The sequence below is a fragment of the Scedosporium apiospermum genome, assembly GCF_000732125.1.
Source record: "Scedosporium apiospermum strain IHEM 14462 chromosome Unknown SEQ_SAPIO_0097, whole genome shotgun sequence".
NCBI classification, from domain to species: domain Eukaryota; kingdom Fungi; phylum Ascomycota; class Sordariomycetes; order Microascales; family Microascaceae; genus Scedosporium; species Scedosporium apiospermum.
Genome location: NW_015971798.1, coordinates 65,568 through 83,281, shown reverse-complemented (window position 1 = coordinate 83,281; position 17,714 = coordinate 65,568). Strand labels below are relative to the sequence as shown.

Here is a 17,714-nt window from a genome sequence, read left to right as displayed (position 1 = left end):
AGAGTGTTATTATACAGGATAATTCGTCCTCGATTAGAGGATCGCTTCATACACGTCAGAGTAGAAAAGCAAAGCCTCGAACCTATAGCAAGTTGGCTCAGTACAAGTAGATAAGTCCACCCATTCCTCCGCGTTCCCCTGGCAAGAAATATCAATGTGTTATCCCCAATGCCTAGCCGTTATAAGACAATGCCGTCCGAGCACGAGTACCTAAGAATGGTCAGAAGTAAGCCCCGTCCAAGAATATGCCAGCTCTAATGCCCACCCTATCCATACCGCAAGGAATACGCTTCCATAAACGAGTTCCCTAATGAATCAATCCGAATGAATGACCTTCAACTCCCACGAGACTCCCTCCCATCCTCATCCACAAACAAACTAGCCTTAACAAATTAGAATTGTTTCCACGGGCACCGATCCCCAATCCTTCTCCACATGAAAAGCATGAAGCGCAAGTCCCCTCCGCGCATATACCCCCAACCCTTCGGGGGATGTTCCGAGTTTCACAAGAATAATCGCCACGACCTCCGTAGACGCCGTCGACCACGTACCCTTCCAGATGTACCTCCCTGCCCTCAAGAGAGCGTAACTTTCCCCACCAGCCAGCACGTCAGGACTGACGGCAGGTGACTCCTCTAGCACATCAAAAATGAAGGTTGGTTCCACTACCCCAACCTGCGTCTCTCTGGCGGCTTCGGCGGCCCCAGTCCCGGCCCCAATCCCGGCCTCGATTCCGCCCTCGGGACTGAAAGTCGGAGGAAGCACATTCTCAGCATCGAGAGCAGCACCAAAAGCGGCAACAGCAGCTTCGAAATCTCCTGCCTCATCATTGGACCCGCCCATCAGCTTCCACGTATTGGCCTCGACATCAAACTCCACTGGCAAAATCTGTCCGATAGCAGCAACAAAGCAATTCTCGGCCGGTCCAAACTCATTCACCGTCATAGGATTTGCCGTCCCCGCCGAAACCCTCAGAATAGGTATGACCTCGTCCTTCCCACTCCTCCGGTACGAAAACTGATCCAAATGGCGAGGAATGTACTTGACGGGGCCGAGGACCGAAGCCCACGAGTAACTTGGGGCGTAGGGAAACGTTGGCAGCCTCTCAATCATCTCCCCCCTTTTCAGCGCAGCCTCGTGATCGCTCCTCCAGAGCAAAGAATAGGGCAAGTCGACACACCACATGCCGGCTTGATATCCCGAATCCAAATGGTCCCGCACAAACCTTGCCAGCCCCGAAACCGCTGGCAACCTATCTGTTGCGACAGTCAACTTTCTTTGCGTCACAACCTGGACGGATTTAGTCCAGACTTGCAGTAGTGACGCCGGATGGGGATTTCCATCCTCCGAGAGTAGTTTGCGAAATGGGTTGCGGGGGGCAGCGGCCGAGCTGAGGATGCGGCATTCATAACGCTGCACGGAAAAGCAGGACCAAACGATTTCCTCGTTGTAAAAGTGAAGGATTCGTGTGGGAAGAATAGATTCTTGAAGAGCCCATGATCGAGCCCCAAGCTGGTCGACGAGGTTTCCGACGCTTGAATGCGGGGCCGTGTCAGTGTGTGAAGGGAGGCGCGATCGCCGTCGGGCGTAGACACCAGAGAGCGTCATCTCAGCAGGGCCTTGGGTGGCAATGAGCCGAGTCTGATGGGCCGAGGCGCGTATATTGCAGCTTCCTAACAGTGAGCAGGATGGATCCTTCGCTGTATTGGCAGCAATTGTCAATACAGCATTACCGTATATATCCCTCATCCGGGAGGTCTCGCGAGCCCAGTCCTCCTCATCATCTTGAATGATGCACAGCGCGTCAATCCTACGGCAATAAGCTCTCGTGTTAGTCGGGAAATAAAAAAGTGAAAACAAAGACAGAAAGAAAGAAGTCTGGTCAACAAGAGTGATGTAGGAGAGGGGCAAGTTCCTCACTTACCAGAGATACCTGACACCTAGCCTTCTTGTTATCTCCGCGACTTCCTTGAACAACCGTTCCGTTTTGCCAAAGATTATCCTCTGCTCGTGTTCCGAAATGTTGGCTGTGGTAGTGGTGACACCTTCATAACGACCCCAGCAGTAGCTGAGGGCGAAGTACCTGTCTTCATCGCCCTCCTCGGTAATGCGAAGCCTCGTATCGCCTGGGTAAATGCCCACATCAATGAGCCGAGTCGGCAATCTGCTGGTACTATGGTAATCACAGAGCCTGTGCCGCGTCTTACAATCAATGATCCAGCTGCGTATCAGCGGCAAAGCCCTGTATTTAAAGTCAAGAAGTCGGCCTCGTCCGATGTTCTTCCATCTTGTCGGCTGGCCTGAATCAAACGAATGTCGTCAGCTCGGTACCAAGCCCCTGCATAAGAAGTATCAGCAATGACGGGAGAATGTCGCATTCCTACCATCTATTGTGAAGAGTTCAATGACAAAATCTACGCCACCGGGCTTCATCGTCAACGAGAGATAGAGCGGACCGTCGATCATGCCAGAGACACGCTGAACCTTGTTCACATCGACAAAATTTTCGATGCTCTCCTTGAGGAGGGCGCAGGAGTCGCATCTGGCTGCACATGCTAGTATGACGGATATTTCTGCTTCGAAATGGGGACTCCGGAGATTGTGGCATCCGTTGCATGGCATGACATCTGGTGTAGCCTCAGCCATTGCGGAACGAGAACTCGGAGGTTGGCACGATTTTGCCGATGAGATCCGGGGACTGGGGAATAGAGACAACCGAAAGGCAGCGTAGGAGGCGATCGGAGATTGAAGAGTGGCTATGATATGAGAACGACCTTCGAATGGCGGACAAATCGATTTATAGGGAGACCCCATCAAGGTCAGGACTTTCATGTCTACGGCGGGTCCCTGAAACCTCAGGGGAAAGACGAACGAGAATCAAGACCTGGGTTGAAGAAGGAAGAGATCGATGCTAGGCTGTTGGTTCAAGGTGGGAAGGTATCTCGGAATTGACACGAATTCTGTCGGCCTTGCCATCTTGAGCTGCTGCGGTCCCCATGGCGATGGGCCCTCTCAGTGGAGAGTGTATGGAGGATGGATTGTCGATCTAGCCTCTCAGAAGGAGTGACAGATAAGCGGCAGATACTCGGCCCGATTAAGGAAGCCTTCGATGCGCAACGAAGACAGTCACGAGGCAGAGAGTTTCGAGCCAGGAAAGAGCGACATCTATTGCTCCTTCCCACCTCCTAGCCTTCCTGTTGTGACTTACCCCCGCAAGGTATTCCTACCTCATCGTCTTCTTTCCGCTCTTTGTCTCCATGTCATTGATCTCTCTTATAGAATCACTTCATCAGGAAAGCCATCACCAGAATCCAACTCTACCCGGCCAGCAATCCTTTTTTCGACATCTCTCATCTGAATCTGCTGATCAATGAATCCAACACACTCGCCCACGTCAGAGGGGATCATCCCCACTCCCCAGGATCCAGCTACACCCGAGTCGGACCCTGTAGACCCCCAGTCACTGAATCCCACGACTGTATCCGAGCCAGAGGGGATCGTCCCCCCACCCCAGGGTCCAACCTCGACCGAGTCTGAGCCCGCAACCTCCCAACCCACACTCTACGCACCGGCTGCCACCCAGCCTTCAGTCCCTCAACTCGATGAAGCCATAGACTCCGGCCGCGCCCACAACGCCTTCGACCTCTTCGGCCAGCGCGGCATAACACCGCTCAAACGCATCCTCCCCAAAGACTGGCCCAACACCCCCTTCCGCCACCCCCAATCATCCCGATTCCTCATCCAACTCCTCCCCTCCGACATCCCCCTCCTAGCCCTCGGCTTCCTACCGACCGTCCTAGACACCCACCTCCCTCCCCCCCACGCCCCCGGCCCCGATGGCCAACTCGACCGCACCGTTCCCATGGCCCATACCCTCCCCACGCGCGTGATGGAGGAAGAAACCCGCGCCACGGACGACATGTGGTTCATCTACAGTGATGGCCCTGATAGCCAAGGTCTGCTCCGCGTCAATTTCCACCGCAGCTGGACGGGGGTCAAGGTGTTTGAGCTTATTATCGATGTCGGATGCGAGGGCGCGCATCATGATATGTTTCGGGGCCAGATTCTGGGGCAGAACGGCGAGCCGAGGGTCTTGACTATTGCTTGGGAGACGCAGCCGGAGTATGTGTTTTTGGATGGGAGGGAGAAGACGGTGAAGGATGTGGCGAGGAAGGTTTGTGGCTGGGTGCTTGGTGTCGCTTTGGGTCCTGAGGAGGGTACGGAGGGAACTACTGCGTAACGGGATGGCTGAATCGGAGACTGGTTTCCCCAGAGGCAAGCGGCAAGGGGTGAAGCACCCGAAAGATTAAAACACTTGGAACCCGGTAGAAGCAAAGGCGTTGGCGAGGAGATATCGATGCTGGTAGGCATGGAAGGGTGACAGGGGCTATGACTTACTACGGGGAAGCCTGTTATCGGGGACTTGATCCATCCTGTAGCGATTTCACCACATCACACTTAACACGAGGTCATCATGAGAGTATAACTCGGCGTTGAGGCCAAAAGAAAATCAGAAAAACAGAGTCAAAAAAGAAAATAGAGACCGCATGCTACTACCCACACAATCTCCAAACCTATCCCATCCCTTTCCTTCATCATGAAGTGTATCCCTACCACAACGTCCTCGTTTTTCCCTTACCTCCCCTTGAACCGGGCCGGCCATATGTGCTCCCCCTCCCGCTTCCCATTGTTATTTTTCTTTTCGTACCTTTCCGCCATAGGAGGTGTACTCGTTTTCTAGCCAGAAACTCCGTTCCGTTTGGCAGCGGGTAAAAACACAAAAACAAAAACAAAACCTATTTGTTTCTTCATTTCCGGCCTAGACTCCCCCGTTTCCACCCTCCTTCATTCCTTGACGCCCCCGAATAACGCTCAAGACGCGCTCGAGTTTAAAAACCGCTTTATACAAACCTCATGTTTCGACTCCTAAAGCTCCTCTTGCAGTTTGTGCAAGGAGAACGCTGTCAACCGACGTATTTGTATACACACATACTCCTTCACCATCCATTCATCCATCATCATTCCTCATCGCTGTTTCAAAAAGAGCATAAACAAGGTATACTATATAAAAATCCGGGGGTGCTTTCCGTAAGCTTGCTCAAATAGGATATGAAAAGTGTCTCGGGGGAGGACCAAAGTAGCGGTGGTAGCAGTGAATCGGCACCATGGACATGTGCCTCGGGGGTGGGGGGTAGTACAGACGAGGGCGCATCCTCTACAGACCTCCGCGGCCTCCCTTCGACGCCCGCGTGAGGTCGGTGAACACAGCCCTCAGCTGGTCCCGGACGCTTTTGTACGTGACAATGAAGACGGTTTGGTCGTCGCGGCTCGTCAGGCAGATGCGTTCGTCCACGCCCGCATCGAGCTTGTTGAGGCACGAAATCATGTGCCCAATGTCTACGACAGGGTGGCCGTTGGCATCGACCTGGTGGAAGACGTAGTCGCGGAAGAGCTTGAGGGTATATCTCTCCCCGTTCTCGGCCCATTCAGTGTCGCCGTTGAACTCGGGCCGCTCGTTGATCGTGGCGAGTTTCATCATCAGACGGGCGATGCGCCCGTTTTCGAGGCTGGTCGCCAGCTCCGACCTAAGTGTGTCGGCCTGGTGAAGGGACTGGTCGAACGAGGTGACGAAGTGCGTTGCGATTCCTCGGACGAACTCGTCAATGTTCTTTACTTGCTGCTGTTGGGGCGTCAGGAGCCACAAGACCGTATCTCGTAGCTCTACCGAGTAGTGTCGGCTCAGATGCTCCATAGCCGCATTAGGGTTTGTAAGGAGTGAAGGAGGTGTGAGGGACGCCAGTGATAGGACTGCTCTCCCGAATTGGAGAAGATCTTCTTGCTGCAGATCTTGAACCGGACGTCTCGCCTCGAACTGGACTACGTCCAGAATGGAGCAGGCATTAAGGCGAATCCTGTTCTTATCCGTCGAGATAATCTTCCCCAAGTCTACGCAACGCGCCGCCAAGTTTGCGGAGTGGATCGCTTTTAGCGCATTTGCGATCTGTGTTATGTACCCCCAAAGAACATTCTCCGTAACCAACGACTGCTGCTTATATCTAACCCCATGGCCCGTCGACTGGTTGGGGAAGTGAAGTTCTAGGAGGGTCTTGGATAGCGGGAAGTACTCCTGGACGAAAACGATGGAGCTGTCTCCGAAGGCGCGCGTCGTAAAGGCATCAAAGATTGGCACCACGCCTCCGCAGTCAACTCGGCGCCATTCTTTGACTGTCCGGATCGCGTGCTCGTTAGAGAGACGGAAGCCTAAATGCAGTTAGCTTAACCTACTCCGCCCAGCAACATTAGAAATAGTAAGTAGTTGATAATACCTTCAAGTCTCCTCAGGCACCGGATATGACCAGTCTTCCCATCAACTGCCTTGTACACCCAGCTTGGGTAGCCAAACATATTGGCATTCTTCCTATTCGTCGTATCTAGTGCGACGAGGCTGTGGAAGTTGTCGAGCTGTGGGAGGCTAGTATCTAGTTAAGGTGTATCATTAGTATGAGGGGAAGAAGGACTACGGCGGCTAAGTAGGCAAAGACGTACTAATAACTTGGCGGGCTGCCTCAGCCTTCTTTTGGAGGTCTTGCCTCAGCTTCTCGGACATGAAAAAGTCATGGGATGTCCTCTGATAGGGAAGCAAGTCTTCCTTGTGAGGGCCCGCGGGGAAGTATAAGTGATGGAGCAACTAGAGCGCATAATTAGAGAAGGAAATCGGATAATCGGGCCATAGTAGACACATACAGGTTGAGTATGGGTCGCATACGCATTCTGCTGGAAGAACGCTTGGTTGGTCGCGCCAAGAGCAGCGGCGGCGGCAGCTGCGCTATGATCCTCTACGTAGGGGTTGTAAGGGGCGGCTGGCATGGCTTGGCCAACCGTGCCCATTGAAAAAGTATCGTAAGCTATGCTCGCATCTTGGCTCACTGGTGTTGTCTGCATCATTGTCAGCCACAGGCGCATCCTCATCCTCCATGGGCCATTACAACTCACTGTAGTAGTGCTGAGACCATAGTTCTGTGGGGTAAACTCCGGGACGGCCGCTGCGTTCGGATTGAAGACGCTCGGCTCTCCATTATGCTGTAATGTGGCGCCAGTAGATGCGCCGCCTAATGCTGGAAGGGTTGTCAGCGTCTGGAAGGCTGGGTAGCGCAGATCTTTCCCACGACTTACCAGAACTCGCCCTGGGAGTGAAAGGAGCGGCGCTGAGGGCCTGAGAGGAGAAGGTGGGTTTCTTTGCGATACTAGAAGGGGTAAAAGATGGAGATTCAACATTCAACGTCTTCTTAGGCCTAGATGCATGATCAGCGTCAGCTATGTCGGATGGCAATATTGCTGCGAGTTAACACCGGCTTGAGCCGCCCCCCACACACACAGGTCTGGCAGAACACCAGAGAATGGCCAAAGGGTCGCAAGTCCCAAGCTTCCATGTGAGAAAAGTGAGTCCGGCGACACGGCGCATTCCAAAAAGTTGTGTCTTGGCGCGCAGCCAACCACAACAGATAGCTGCTGCGAGAGCACGTGCAAATGCGATATCGGAGTCTGGCGACGAAGAAGAAGAGAGGTGAGACCTACGCTTCGGAGGGAGTATTCGGGGTAGCATTGGCGGTATTGTTATTCGCGTTCGCGGCAGAGGAGTTCTTGCCTTGGTCATGGTTGAAGGTACAACCCGAGTTTTCGTACCGACAGTGGCCGTATATCAGAATGTTTCGGCAGAGGGTATCCTTGTGATCTGGAGGAAGGAGAGAGAAACAACAATGTCAGCAGTCTGACGTTTACAAGAAGCACGTCCCCGAGGGATGGGACACGTAAACACGTCGTACCGGCGCGGGAATGCGTGTGGGATATGAGCAACGAACCTCGCCCTTTAGGTTTAGGAGACCCAACCTGCCTCCGCAGATCGTTATTCTGGTATCCCCGCGCAGCCATTCTAGAAATGCTGAGGCCGGGGGGAAGAGGGTGCGCTACTCGGTTCGATCTAGGCTATCTGTAGTCGGAGCGAAAGGAGAGAACGAGAGAGACAGCGATGGTCAGCATAGGTCCGACTGTCGAAGGCATATGGGGGCGCGACGCCAAGGTGCGAGGGGCCGCGGAGGAAAGGCGGGAAGACAACGGCAGCGAGAACACTCAATTGGCCGTACCAGCGACAGCTCGTCACACGGGTGCCGGCTTCGAGGGTATCGGAATCGTTACCCGGCGAGTCTTGAGAATGAAGAGAGGGGAGACGCGGGGTTATGGTAGCGTGTTTTGGCCCACAAGTTGCCTTTCGGTTTTGTATGCTAAGGCTGGTCCGGCAAGGGAAGCGAAGGCACCTGCAGGGGGAAGTTTCATACCTAGCTCGCACAAGAGTCGCCCATGATTCAATCCTTAAGGGTAACCGGTTACACATGGACAATATCAAGCCAAGCAAGCCAGGCGACAAGGCTATGTCAAGGCCAAGGCACGGGATCAGGGGATAACGGGGGTTGGCGACTGGAGGTTGCTAGGAAGGCTTTGGCCGGAGACTAGAGGTACGGCCGGTGTCGCGCATAGGCAGTGCGCAGTGCCCAGAGGTAGGACAAGGCACAGATGCAAAGATTGGGCACACAGGGATCAAAGATCTCGGAGATAGCACAGGTATAGTTGTGGGAGGGCTGGCGGATTTGTTGTTGTTGAACCCAGCACAAGCACAGGTTATTCGGAAAGCGGGAAGCGATCCCTATCAATATTGAATTGGTGGTTGACAAGCAGCTGTGGCGGGGGAACAATGCTGAATTAACTGAATTAACGAAGTGTCCTTGTGCCAGCTTAAGGTGGATATGGCCCTAAGCAAGGGGCAATCCTTCAAGCAAGTGACAAGGCGAAATGCCTTGTCAAAGGCGGGTTGATTGAATGCATGATTAATGATTACCTCTCAGACACCATTATCGGGGTTATTATTTCAATAGGGGCCTGGCTTGTGTCTTGTTCAAAACCAATTGCCACCAGTTGGCAAATCATGAAAGTAGTGTCCTCTGTGACATGTGTCGTCACCTCCCACACGCCACGGTGGAACCTAGAGTAGCTTGAATCCATCTGGCCTTGTGCTCACGGCTCTACTAATACTAACTGGCTTGCCATTTAGCTTTTCTTTTTGTCTTGCATACCTTGCTCCATCTTGAGGAAGCGTGTATTAGCACTTATTATTGATTTCTCTCCTCAAAGCTGACATCCTATCCTCTGCTCACCTCGAGTCCCTTTGCCACCTCGAACTTTCGTCTTTACATTCCCTTCCGAGACTTGGAAACCGGTCGGCGGACAGTTGCAGGACGACGGCCTACGTCGCTTTGATTTCGTTTGCCCCGTTGGCACTTTTCGAACGATCTCTTCCAACGACTTGCCGAGCTCTCAGCTTTTCCTTCGACAACCTAGTACCGACGCGGGGTGACGAGCGACGCCACGGCGGACCAGTTGCGCATCAAGACGCTTGCTCACGCTAGGAACCGGATTTATATCGCATTCATCGGGCGCTGAAAAGATGGCGAGCGACGTCGCCGAGCAGGCCGATTTGGCCCCGACCCAGCGGGAAGCTCTAGATCAATACATTCAAGTCACGGCCCAGGACATAAAAGATGCCATTCCTCTCCTACAAAGGTCGGAATGGAACGTACAGGTAGAGTACCTGAAGTATCTCGCCGGATATGAATCAAGGCAGCTTAAGCTTGTTACGTTTCCTAAGCTAACTCGTCTCCTTCCTTCCTAGATTGCGATAGCAAAGTACTTTGATGGTGAAGGACCCGATCATCTCGCGGAGGCTCGGGCCGCCCAGCAAGGTCCGGCGGCCTCTGCTCGATTCGACAATCTCCAAGAATCTCTCCACAACTCTCCTCGAACAAGTACAAGCCGTCCCAGAGAACCGCAACCCGACCCAGCGCCTCGCATCGTACCCCAACCTCAAAGGACCCACCGACCGCCCTTCCTTCTAACGCTCTTGTTCGCGCCCTTTACGATTGGATATCGAGTTGCAGCAGTGGGCGTGAGGCTAGCCCTTTACATACTTTCATTCCTGCCTCATCCCATACGGCCCAGGCTACTCACAAACGCTGTGGTTACGGGCTTCCGTAGCTCGTCGGGCCGAAGGATGTTGATGCCCGCCGACACCGCGTCGAGATTCAAGCGTGAATTTGAGGAGGAATACGGCCCCAACGAGCTACCGTGGTTCGAAGGTGGCTTTGCCCAGGCACAGGACTTGGCCAAGAAGGAGCTGAAGTTCCTTTTGTTTGTCCTAGTGTCGCCGGAACACGACGATACGGAGTCGTTTACGAAAGAAACTCTCCTGTCACCAGAAGTTGTCTCTTTCATTCGGGACCCCTCTAATAACATCATTCTTTGGGGCGGAAATGTCCTCGACTCCGAGGCGTACCAGGTGTCGACGGAATATAACTGCACAAAGTTCCCCTTCTCCGCCCTCGTCTGCCTTACTCCCAAGCACGGCAGCACTCGTATGGGCACGGTCAAGCGACTTGTAGGCTCTATGCCTCCATCGCAGTACATCGGCGAGCTCCGATCCGCCATCGAAAAGTACGCCCCCGAGCTATCCGCCGTCCGCAACGAACGTGCCGCCCGCGACGCGGCCCGAAACATACGATCCGAACAAGATTCCGCCTACGAACGATCTCTCGCCGTCGACAGGGAACGAGCCCGAAAGCGACGAGAGGAGCAGGCCGCGGCTGCCGAAGCCGAAAGGCGGGCGGCGCAAGAGGCCGAGGAGGCAGCTAGGAGGGCCGAACTGCGGGAGCAATGGAGGCGCTGGAGGGCGGGCACGATTGCGCCCGAACCTGCGGCCGGTACTAAGGGTACCGTGCGCATAGCGCTGAAGTTCCCTGAGCGAGCCGGCGGCGAAAGAGTCGTCCGTCGGTTTGACGGAGATACGACCATGGAGGAGCTCTACGCCTTCGCGGAGTGCCATGACCTTCTTTCCTCCGAGGATGGCCCGGCTGATAGGCCCGAGGGATATGACCACGAGTATGAGTTTGCTATTGCGTCGCTTATGCCGAGGCAGGTTTACGAACCGAGCGAGACTGATACGATGCGCGATGTGATCGGCGCGTCGGGAAATCTAATTATAGAGGATCTCTAAGCGGCTCGATTTCTCTTACCCTTCTTTCTTCATTCACGTTGTTCGGGGGGAGGGGTCCTCGATGCATTCGCCAATTCGTATCGCGTCACAAGCCGCCCAGTCGAAGACCGGAAGCAGTAAGCAACGATTTTAGGAGAAGGTATTGCAAGATAACAATAGACATCAGGCGAGCAAGGGAGAAGAGGAGAGCAATTGAATAACAAAAATTAATACATCTTACACAGTTCCTCTCAGTATCTCAGGATGTGACAATAATTTTCGATGGTATCCATTAACTCAATGATCCCTCTAGCGAAGGCTACAGGGGTCAACGTTGCCTGCCATGGCCAGATTGATCCCCAGGGATGTCCATGAAGCTGGTCTGAGCTTGTAGCTGTCGCAAAGTTACGGAGAACAAACTGGCATAGCATTTTCGCTCAGCATCATGACCGAAACCGCACTTCGTTCGGGGCAAGGTAGCAAGGCCAAGCTATTTATTTGTCCTTGGTCGTCCTCACTTTCCCAATCTCCCCGCTATCGCTTCATGGATGAAGACCAAGCGATCCCCAAATCGACAAGTTTCTTACTTGCTGCACAGAAGTCAAGCGCCCCAAAGTCTTCCTATCCAGATCCAAGAACGAAAAGTGACCCCTTAATTTACGAATAATAATAGGTCGAGTCCATCCCCAACTCAGCTTCTGTCAGAGCGCTCTGTGATCCCGGGGATCTGACGCCGTGTTCTTGTCTCCTTACACTCTTTCTACGCTTACCAATGTCATGTCTATGGGTAAAAAACCCCGTTCCAGATCGGTCTCTAAGATGGCCTAGCTAGGATCTCGGCAGATATCTTCGACTTGTAGAAGATAGTGAGTCGGGAGGCCCTGTCGGCGATCTCGGTATTGCCGGGGCGGGAGGTAGGATCTCGGTTCATTGGTCGCAATTCTTCCTTATTGGCCATGAAGGGACATTGATATTAGGAAATACTTCGAGGTGATCTCTCAAGAAACGCCCAAGAAGAAACTCCAACCAACAGAAATGCCTACGCCCCGTCTGGAAATATCCAGGCTGACTTGGAGATCTCTAAAGTAACGGCAAAGTCCCACTGTATGTGGATGATGAGTCGAGATACTCTTTCTACATCTGTTTCAAAGAGGGATTTCGAGATATCGGACTTCCTATGGTGCCATGTGGTGTAGACATTTCTGGGAGCACCCTTGGACGCCATCGCGAGAGTTGACCTTGTGTTTTCAATTTCTCTTCGGCGTCATTCGACTTGGACCACTCTCCAACTGGGCTTCTGTTTGCGAAAACTTCGGAAAAGACCCTCTTGGTACACTCTCGGTGAGCTCATCGATCGGTCGTCTACCAACATAGCCTCGAGGCGGGGCGAGTACACACAGTCTTTGTCACATTGGACTGCCAGATATTCAAGGAAGACGTCCACTTGTAGTTCTCCTGACTGGTCATGCCAGCTTTCTCCAGTGCAAGATGGCGAGAGGCAGAGGTATATTCAGCTAATTTATTGCCGCGCGAACGTTGCTGGACTTGGGCTATGCCGGGGATTGATATTGCTGGGTCGGCCGCCGAGATCCCCGCCAGCCTCCATCAGGCCAAGCTTGGGTGAAAGCTTAGGCAGCACTTTGGCCATTTCGGACGGGATACAGGCAGGAAAACTTAGAATGATGTCAATGGATAGTTTGCAGGGACAACGGGGTAGTACTGTATTCATGCACACCGGCTAATGATAGAACAGGGACACGGATGGTGATGCAGCCCGTGGCGATGCCCGCGGCGATGCCCGCATTTGCGTTGACGTCTTAGGCTTAGTCATAGATGACATCTTGATTGAAATGCTTGGTAAAAAGTGGGGAGCTTCAATTCGGAGCAACGTGGAGGGGGCTAAAGTTGAGATGATCCAAGTCCGGTTCGAATAGATCTACGAAGTAGGAGCGAGGAGGACCTTGAGGCTTGAAGCTTGAGGGAGGTAATCTTAGGCATCTGCTGTGAATCCAACCGACTGAAAAGACAATTTCTTTTTTTTCCAGGTTTCAATGAGTTACATGAACCGCGTCCCAAGGTTGTTCTCCCCATTGCACGTCGGGGGTGATTACAAGACCTTCCGGCAGCGTGCCGCCCGCAATCCAACCCAAACCGTGAAGGCACGCCTTTGAATCCAAGCTCGAGATATTGCTCCCAGGCCCCCGTCCATTCTATGGATTCAATGTCAAGCAAGAGCTGATCGTAAAATAAGTCAGCTGCTATACATAACTCCCATCTCTCAAGCCAAAACAAGTCTATATCGATCGCTCCAAGACACCGCCCAACATCAGGAACATCGTTTAAGAATCACAGCTGAGCTCCACACATTGCAAGCTCAAATTCGGCAAGCCATCCTGCTGACAGATTGATCAGTCAACACGGAACATTGAAGCATTCATCAACCCAAAATCGACCCAAAAACCCCCGCGGTTGCCGTCTCACTCATAGACTCTGAATCTCTCATTTCACTCTCATATCCTCCCGGTTCACCTCTTTGCCTCCCAGAAGGGCCGAAGAAGAAATAGAAAGAAAGAATAGAAATAAACCCCCCTCAAAAAAGAAAGAAATAACAGAAGCCATGCCCGCCACGCCACGAGTCTTCATTGTCCGTCACGGCGAGACGGAATGGTCCCTCTCAGGTCGCCACACATCTACCTCCGACATCCCCCTCACTGCCAACGGCGAGCGCCGAGTCCGCGCAACGGGGAAAGCCCTCGTCGGGCATGATCGCCTCATCGTCCCTCGCAAGCTCGCCCACATGTAAGTGACTTTCTGTCCCCCTATTTTTTAAGCCCATTCTCCATCTCATTTCGAACTCACACATCTAGCTACGTCTCCCCCCGCAAACGCGCCCAACGCACCTTCGAACTCCTCAACCTCCACCCTCAAAACCCCCTCCCCTGGCCCCAGCGCGGCACGCCCTGCCCGGCCACCGAGCCTAACGACAGCCTAGCCTGCCCCGCAGAAGTCCAAGTCACCGACGTCATCCGCGAGTGGGACTACGGCGAGTACGAGGGTCTTACGAGCGCTGCGATTCGCAAGGGGAGGGCCGAGGCTGGGATTGAAGGGTGGTGGGATATTTGGAAGGATGGATGTCCCGGGGGAGAGTAAGTACAAAACATTCCGTATTATTGTGAAGAAACGTGAGAGAAAAGTTTGATGTTGAAAAAGTGATTTTGGAACGTTTGTATAGGAGCCCCGAACAGGTGACCGAGAGACTTGACGCTCTTGTCAATGAGATCCGCGAAAAGTGGCATCGTCCTGCCTTTGAGGATCCTAGCAAAAATGGGGACGTCCTCATCGTTGCGCATGGCCATATTCTGAGGGCTTTTGCTATGCGCTGGGGCGGGAGAGGGTTGGATGAGGGCTTGACGTTTTTGATGGAGGCTGGTGGTGTGGGAACACTGAGGTAAGTCTGAATTTGCTCGTTCTGCATTTTCTCATTATCACACTCGGCCCCTCCGTTTTCTTGTTATTTGATGGAGAGGGAGGTGGCAGACTGAGAGCTAACGCAGAATCAGTTATGAACATCATAACATCAAGGAACCGGCTCTCCTGCTCGGAGGAGCCTTCGTGGTCGATCTCAAGGACGAAGAGGACGAGGTATACACGAACGCGCAAAAGAACTAAAAGCCTTCCACAACTTGCGCGTCAGATCTGGGATATGATGCCAGGGGTTCGTCATATATAAGCCATTTCGCGTATAGCCATCTATGTCATCATATATAAACCTAGACGTTCATATAAACAAAATTCAGCGTGTCCCCCACGACGCCTTATTAAAGGCAGCTACCACTCTCCTTCTCCCCCCTCGCAAGAAAAACCCTCCTCTCCATCTCCTTCCCATCCTTCCCCATCCCCGCAAAAACAACCCCGCTCCCCATCTCTACCATGGCAAACCCCTTCCCAACTCCGGCGGCAGTAAACATCTCCCGGACCCTCTCCTCCGAGAACCCGTGATGCGTCACCGTGTGCGCCGCCTTGTGCGCGTGTCCGTCGACGTGATCGTGAGGTAGGAAGTCGACGATGAAGAACACGCCGCCGGGGCGGAGCCGGGCCGCGATCTGGCGGGCCGCGAAGTCGGGGTCCTCGAAGTGGTGGGCTCCGAGGCCGACGGCGGCGACGTCAAAGTTGAAGAGATCGGCGGAGGAGAGGGAGGATGGGTTAGGGTCTTCTTTGTTGAGGAGGTTGCCTTGGTAGGCGTGCATTTCATCCTTGCTAAGGCCCTGGTGTGATGTATGTTTCAGCATAGGCTAACCAAGGGGTGGGGGATTCTCTGGGAAAGAGGGAGGAGGAATGAGATGAAAAAGGATGAACGTTAGACTGCGGGTACGTATGGTGAGAAAGAGGCGGCTAGGGGCAAGGCCTGAGGGAGTGGGAGTCGTTGGGACAGGCACTCCGAGTCTGATGCAACCAACAAGACTAGTAGTCAAACCCGGAACGCCAATCCTTGTCCAGGGATCTCAGCTGCGCCGCGGGGGGGAGTGTGAAAAGTGGAAAGGAATCACGAAGTGTGGGATGTTCGGGTCTTCGGGGCTTTACGGAGTGTAAAAGATATTAGGGCCTAATTACCTGGTTCTGGGCGCGTGCGTTATAAGACGCTACCATGTTCTCCGAGATGTCGATACCCACGCACTGGGTTGTATAAGGGGCAAGCGCCTATCACGCACCCCAACGTCGTCAGCTTCGAGCACGACTTTTTCGCGTCCACTCCCCGGGTTCATGCTCCCAGACAGGCACCCGCGCACCCGAGATCCAGATCCAGCTGAATGTTAGGACCCGAACTTACCCTGGAAACTAACCCAGTCCCACAAGCATAGTCAAGGAACCTCACGGGTTTCCCGTCCGCGTGGGACCCATCATCATTCTCATCGTCGTCTGCAACCCAGCGGGCGCCGATGAAGTCCTTGCGCTTCTGGATATGCGCAATCAATTGATCAATGGTCTTCTGATGCCGGGTGTCGTAGGACGATGCCTGCTCACTGCAACAGAGAAATAATAAGTCGGTATCAGTTAACCTGTGCTGTTCTTCTCCTCGACTACTTGTGATAAAATCATGCCTCCATATTGAAAGGGAACCCTTGGGCAAGGGACGGGACGCAATCCTAGAATCCAACTTCTTTTCCACCAACGCCATGGGAGCGTTGCCACCAAGTCCAAAAACCCATCTGGGGCTGTCTGGTCCACTTGGAATTCCGCCCCCGGCATTGTGTAATAGGAGTTGCAGGGGTCGGGGAAACGCCCAACAGGAGCCGGGTCTGGCCAGAGCTCTCGCCCTTCTCGGGGGTCGGGGAACCCTTAGAGCCGAGGCCGTTCCGTCCGTTTCACTAACCGTTGTTGCTCAATTTCTGGCAACGTTGGCGTGGGGGGCGGCGGCAAGTACAGCACTCAACGCCCGGGGACTGGACTGGGGGCTGTTCCGAGCCAGTTTTCTTCTCTCCCGTCCCTCCGAGTGCCAAATGGTAACAAAAGGAAGGTGTTCGAATTGCTAACACTTTTCACCAAACACCAATAACATGGGATAATGGTGTCAGGGATCCCGGCCAAGACTTTCTTGGGAAGGCAATGATCAAGCATCAGCTGAGAAGGCAGGCTTCGGGGGAGGGTGTGGGGAGGTTGAGCCAATAATGGCATGCAAGCAAGAAAAAAGCAATATGGAATATGGAGCGAGCGTTGCTCCTCTGGACAGCTTGGGTCCGAGAATGCAGAAAGAAACGAAAAATACAAAGGGAGGAAATCGGACTTACTTGAAGAACTGTTGGTTCTTAGAGGCAGTAGTCTCGGTCATGTTGGGGTTGGGCAGTTTTTGCTGGACAATATTGAAGCGGGATCGGTGCGTGCGGGGCTGATCAACGATCAATTCACGCGTCTTGCAGCGGCACCAATTGAGGGATATGGATTGATATTGATGAATTGACCAAATAATAGTTCGGGCAGAGTTTCCTTCAATTGATACTCCGTAGATTTCCTTCTTGGATGTTATTTATCTGATCTGTTGCTCCCAAGGAAATCCGTGCGCTTATAAGGTCCCATCGATTCCCCCGAGCGGGGAGATCTGATCGGCGACATTTACTCCGTACACTACAACTGTCCAGGGCCCTCGTCCATTGCGGAGACTTTCTCGGAGACATCAATTGATCAATCGGCAAGTTTATTTCCCCCAGGCGGTAAAAGTGACAACATTGACCGGTGAAAAAAATGGACTGAACATGTTGAAAAGACCCTCGACGAGTTTAAACTTGATCAATAACGCATCAATTGATTGTGTTGTACTTCGTAAATTGGACATGGTTGCGTCTTTGGCAAAGCCCCCAAACTAAACCAGGCTTTCCCCGCTGTGACGCTGCCTCCTGGGGACGCGGGAGCGTCATGTGACCCCCCGTTGATGCCGCTCACCGCACCACTGGAACATCAGTGGACGGACCAGACCAGGGCCCTAACAGGGGCTAATCCCACTAACAACCTCCCGCGAAGCGCCTCAGGTCTCAACTAATATAGCGCTCCACTGATCGCACAGACTCGATCCGTCTCTATATCGGGCAGATTCATCACTAACCAACCAACGATACCTTCAGTTTTCGCCTCGACATTTTTTTTT

At 53.2% G+C, this 17,714-nt stretch overlaps 5 protein-coding genes and 1 pseudogene across 5 annotated transcripts; 3 read left to right on the top strand and 3 right to left on the bottom strand.

Moving 5' to 3' along the window:
- Positions 1-384: 384 nt before the first annotated feature.
- On the bottom strand, positions 385-2,646 carry SAPIO_CDS5095 (uncharacterized protein; the record flags this gene model as incomplete). The annotated part of the gene is made up of 4 exons (XM_016787490.1): positions 385-1,810; positions 1,925-2,126; positions 2,208-2,300; positions 2,385-2,646. The coding sequence occupies 4 exons, from the start codon at positions 2,644-2,646 to the stop codon at positions 385-387; spliced, it is 1,983 nt and encodes a 660-aa protein (XP_016642821.1).
- Positions 2,647-3,370: 724 nt separating this feature from the next.
- On the top strand, positions 3,371-4,240 carry SAPIO_CDS5094 (annotated as a pseudogene; the record flags this gene model as incomplete).
- Positions 4,241-5,215: 975 nt separating this feature from the next.
- SAPIO_CDS5093 (uncharacterized protein) lies at positions 5,216-7,929 on the bottom strand (the record flags this gene model as incomplete). The annotated part of the gene is made up of 8 exons (XM_016787489.1): positions 5,216-6,261; positions 6,327-6,479; positions 6,547-6,688; positions 6,745-6,936; positions 6,994-7,109; positions 7,174-7,292; positions 7,576-7,732; positions 7,860-7,929. 8 exons carry the CDS (start codon positions 7,927-7,929, stop codon positions 5,216-5,218), a joined length of 1,995 nt encoding a protein of 664 aa, XP_016642820.1.
- A 1,567-nt stretch (positions 7,930-9,496) lies between these two features.
- On the top strand, positions 9,497-11,098 carry SAPIO_CDS5092 (UBX domain-containing protein; the record flags this gene model as incomplete). Its single annotated transcript, XM_016787488.1, has 2 exons — positions 9,497-9,625; positions 9,722-11,098. 2 exons carry the CDS (start codon positions 9,497-9,499, stop codon positions 11,096-11,098), a joined length of 1,506 nt encoding a protein of 501 aa, XP_016642819.1.
- A 2,596-nt stretch (positions 11,099-13,694) lies between these two features.
- On the top strand, positions 13,695-14,746 carry SAPIO_CDS5091 (uncharacterized protein; the record flags this gene model as incomplete). Its single annotated transcript, XM_016787487.1, has 4 exons — positions 13,695-13,876; positions 13,945-14,223; positions 14,310-14,525; positions 14,638-14,746. 4 exons carry the CDS (start codon positions 13,695-13,697, stop codon positions 14,744-14,746), a joined length of 786 nt encoding a protein of 261 aa, XP_016642818.1.
- A 149-nt stretch (positions 14,747-14,895) lies between these two features.
- On the bottom strand, positions 14,896-16,904 carry SAPIO_CDS5090 (uncharacterized protein; the record flags this gene model as incomplete). The annotated part of the gene is made up of 4 exons (XM_016787486.1): positions 14,896-15,342; positions 15,689-15,775; positions 15,906-16,098; positions 16,864-16,904. The coding sequence occupies 4 exons, from the start codon at positions 16,902-16,904 to the stop codon at positions 14,896-14,898; spliced, it is 768 nt and encodes a 255-aa protein (XP_016642817.1).
- Between the last annotated feature and the right edge of the window lie 810 nt (positions 16,905-17,714).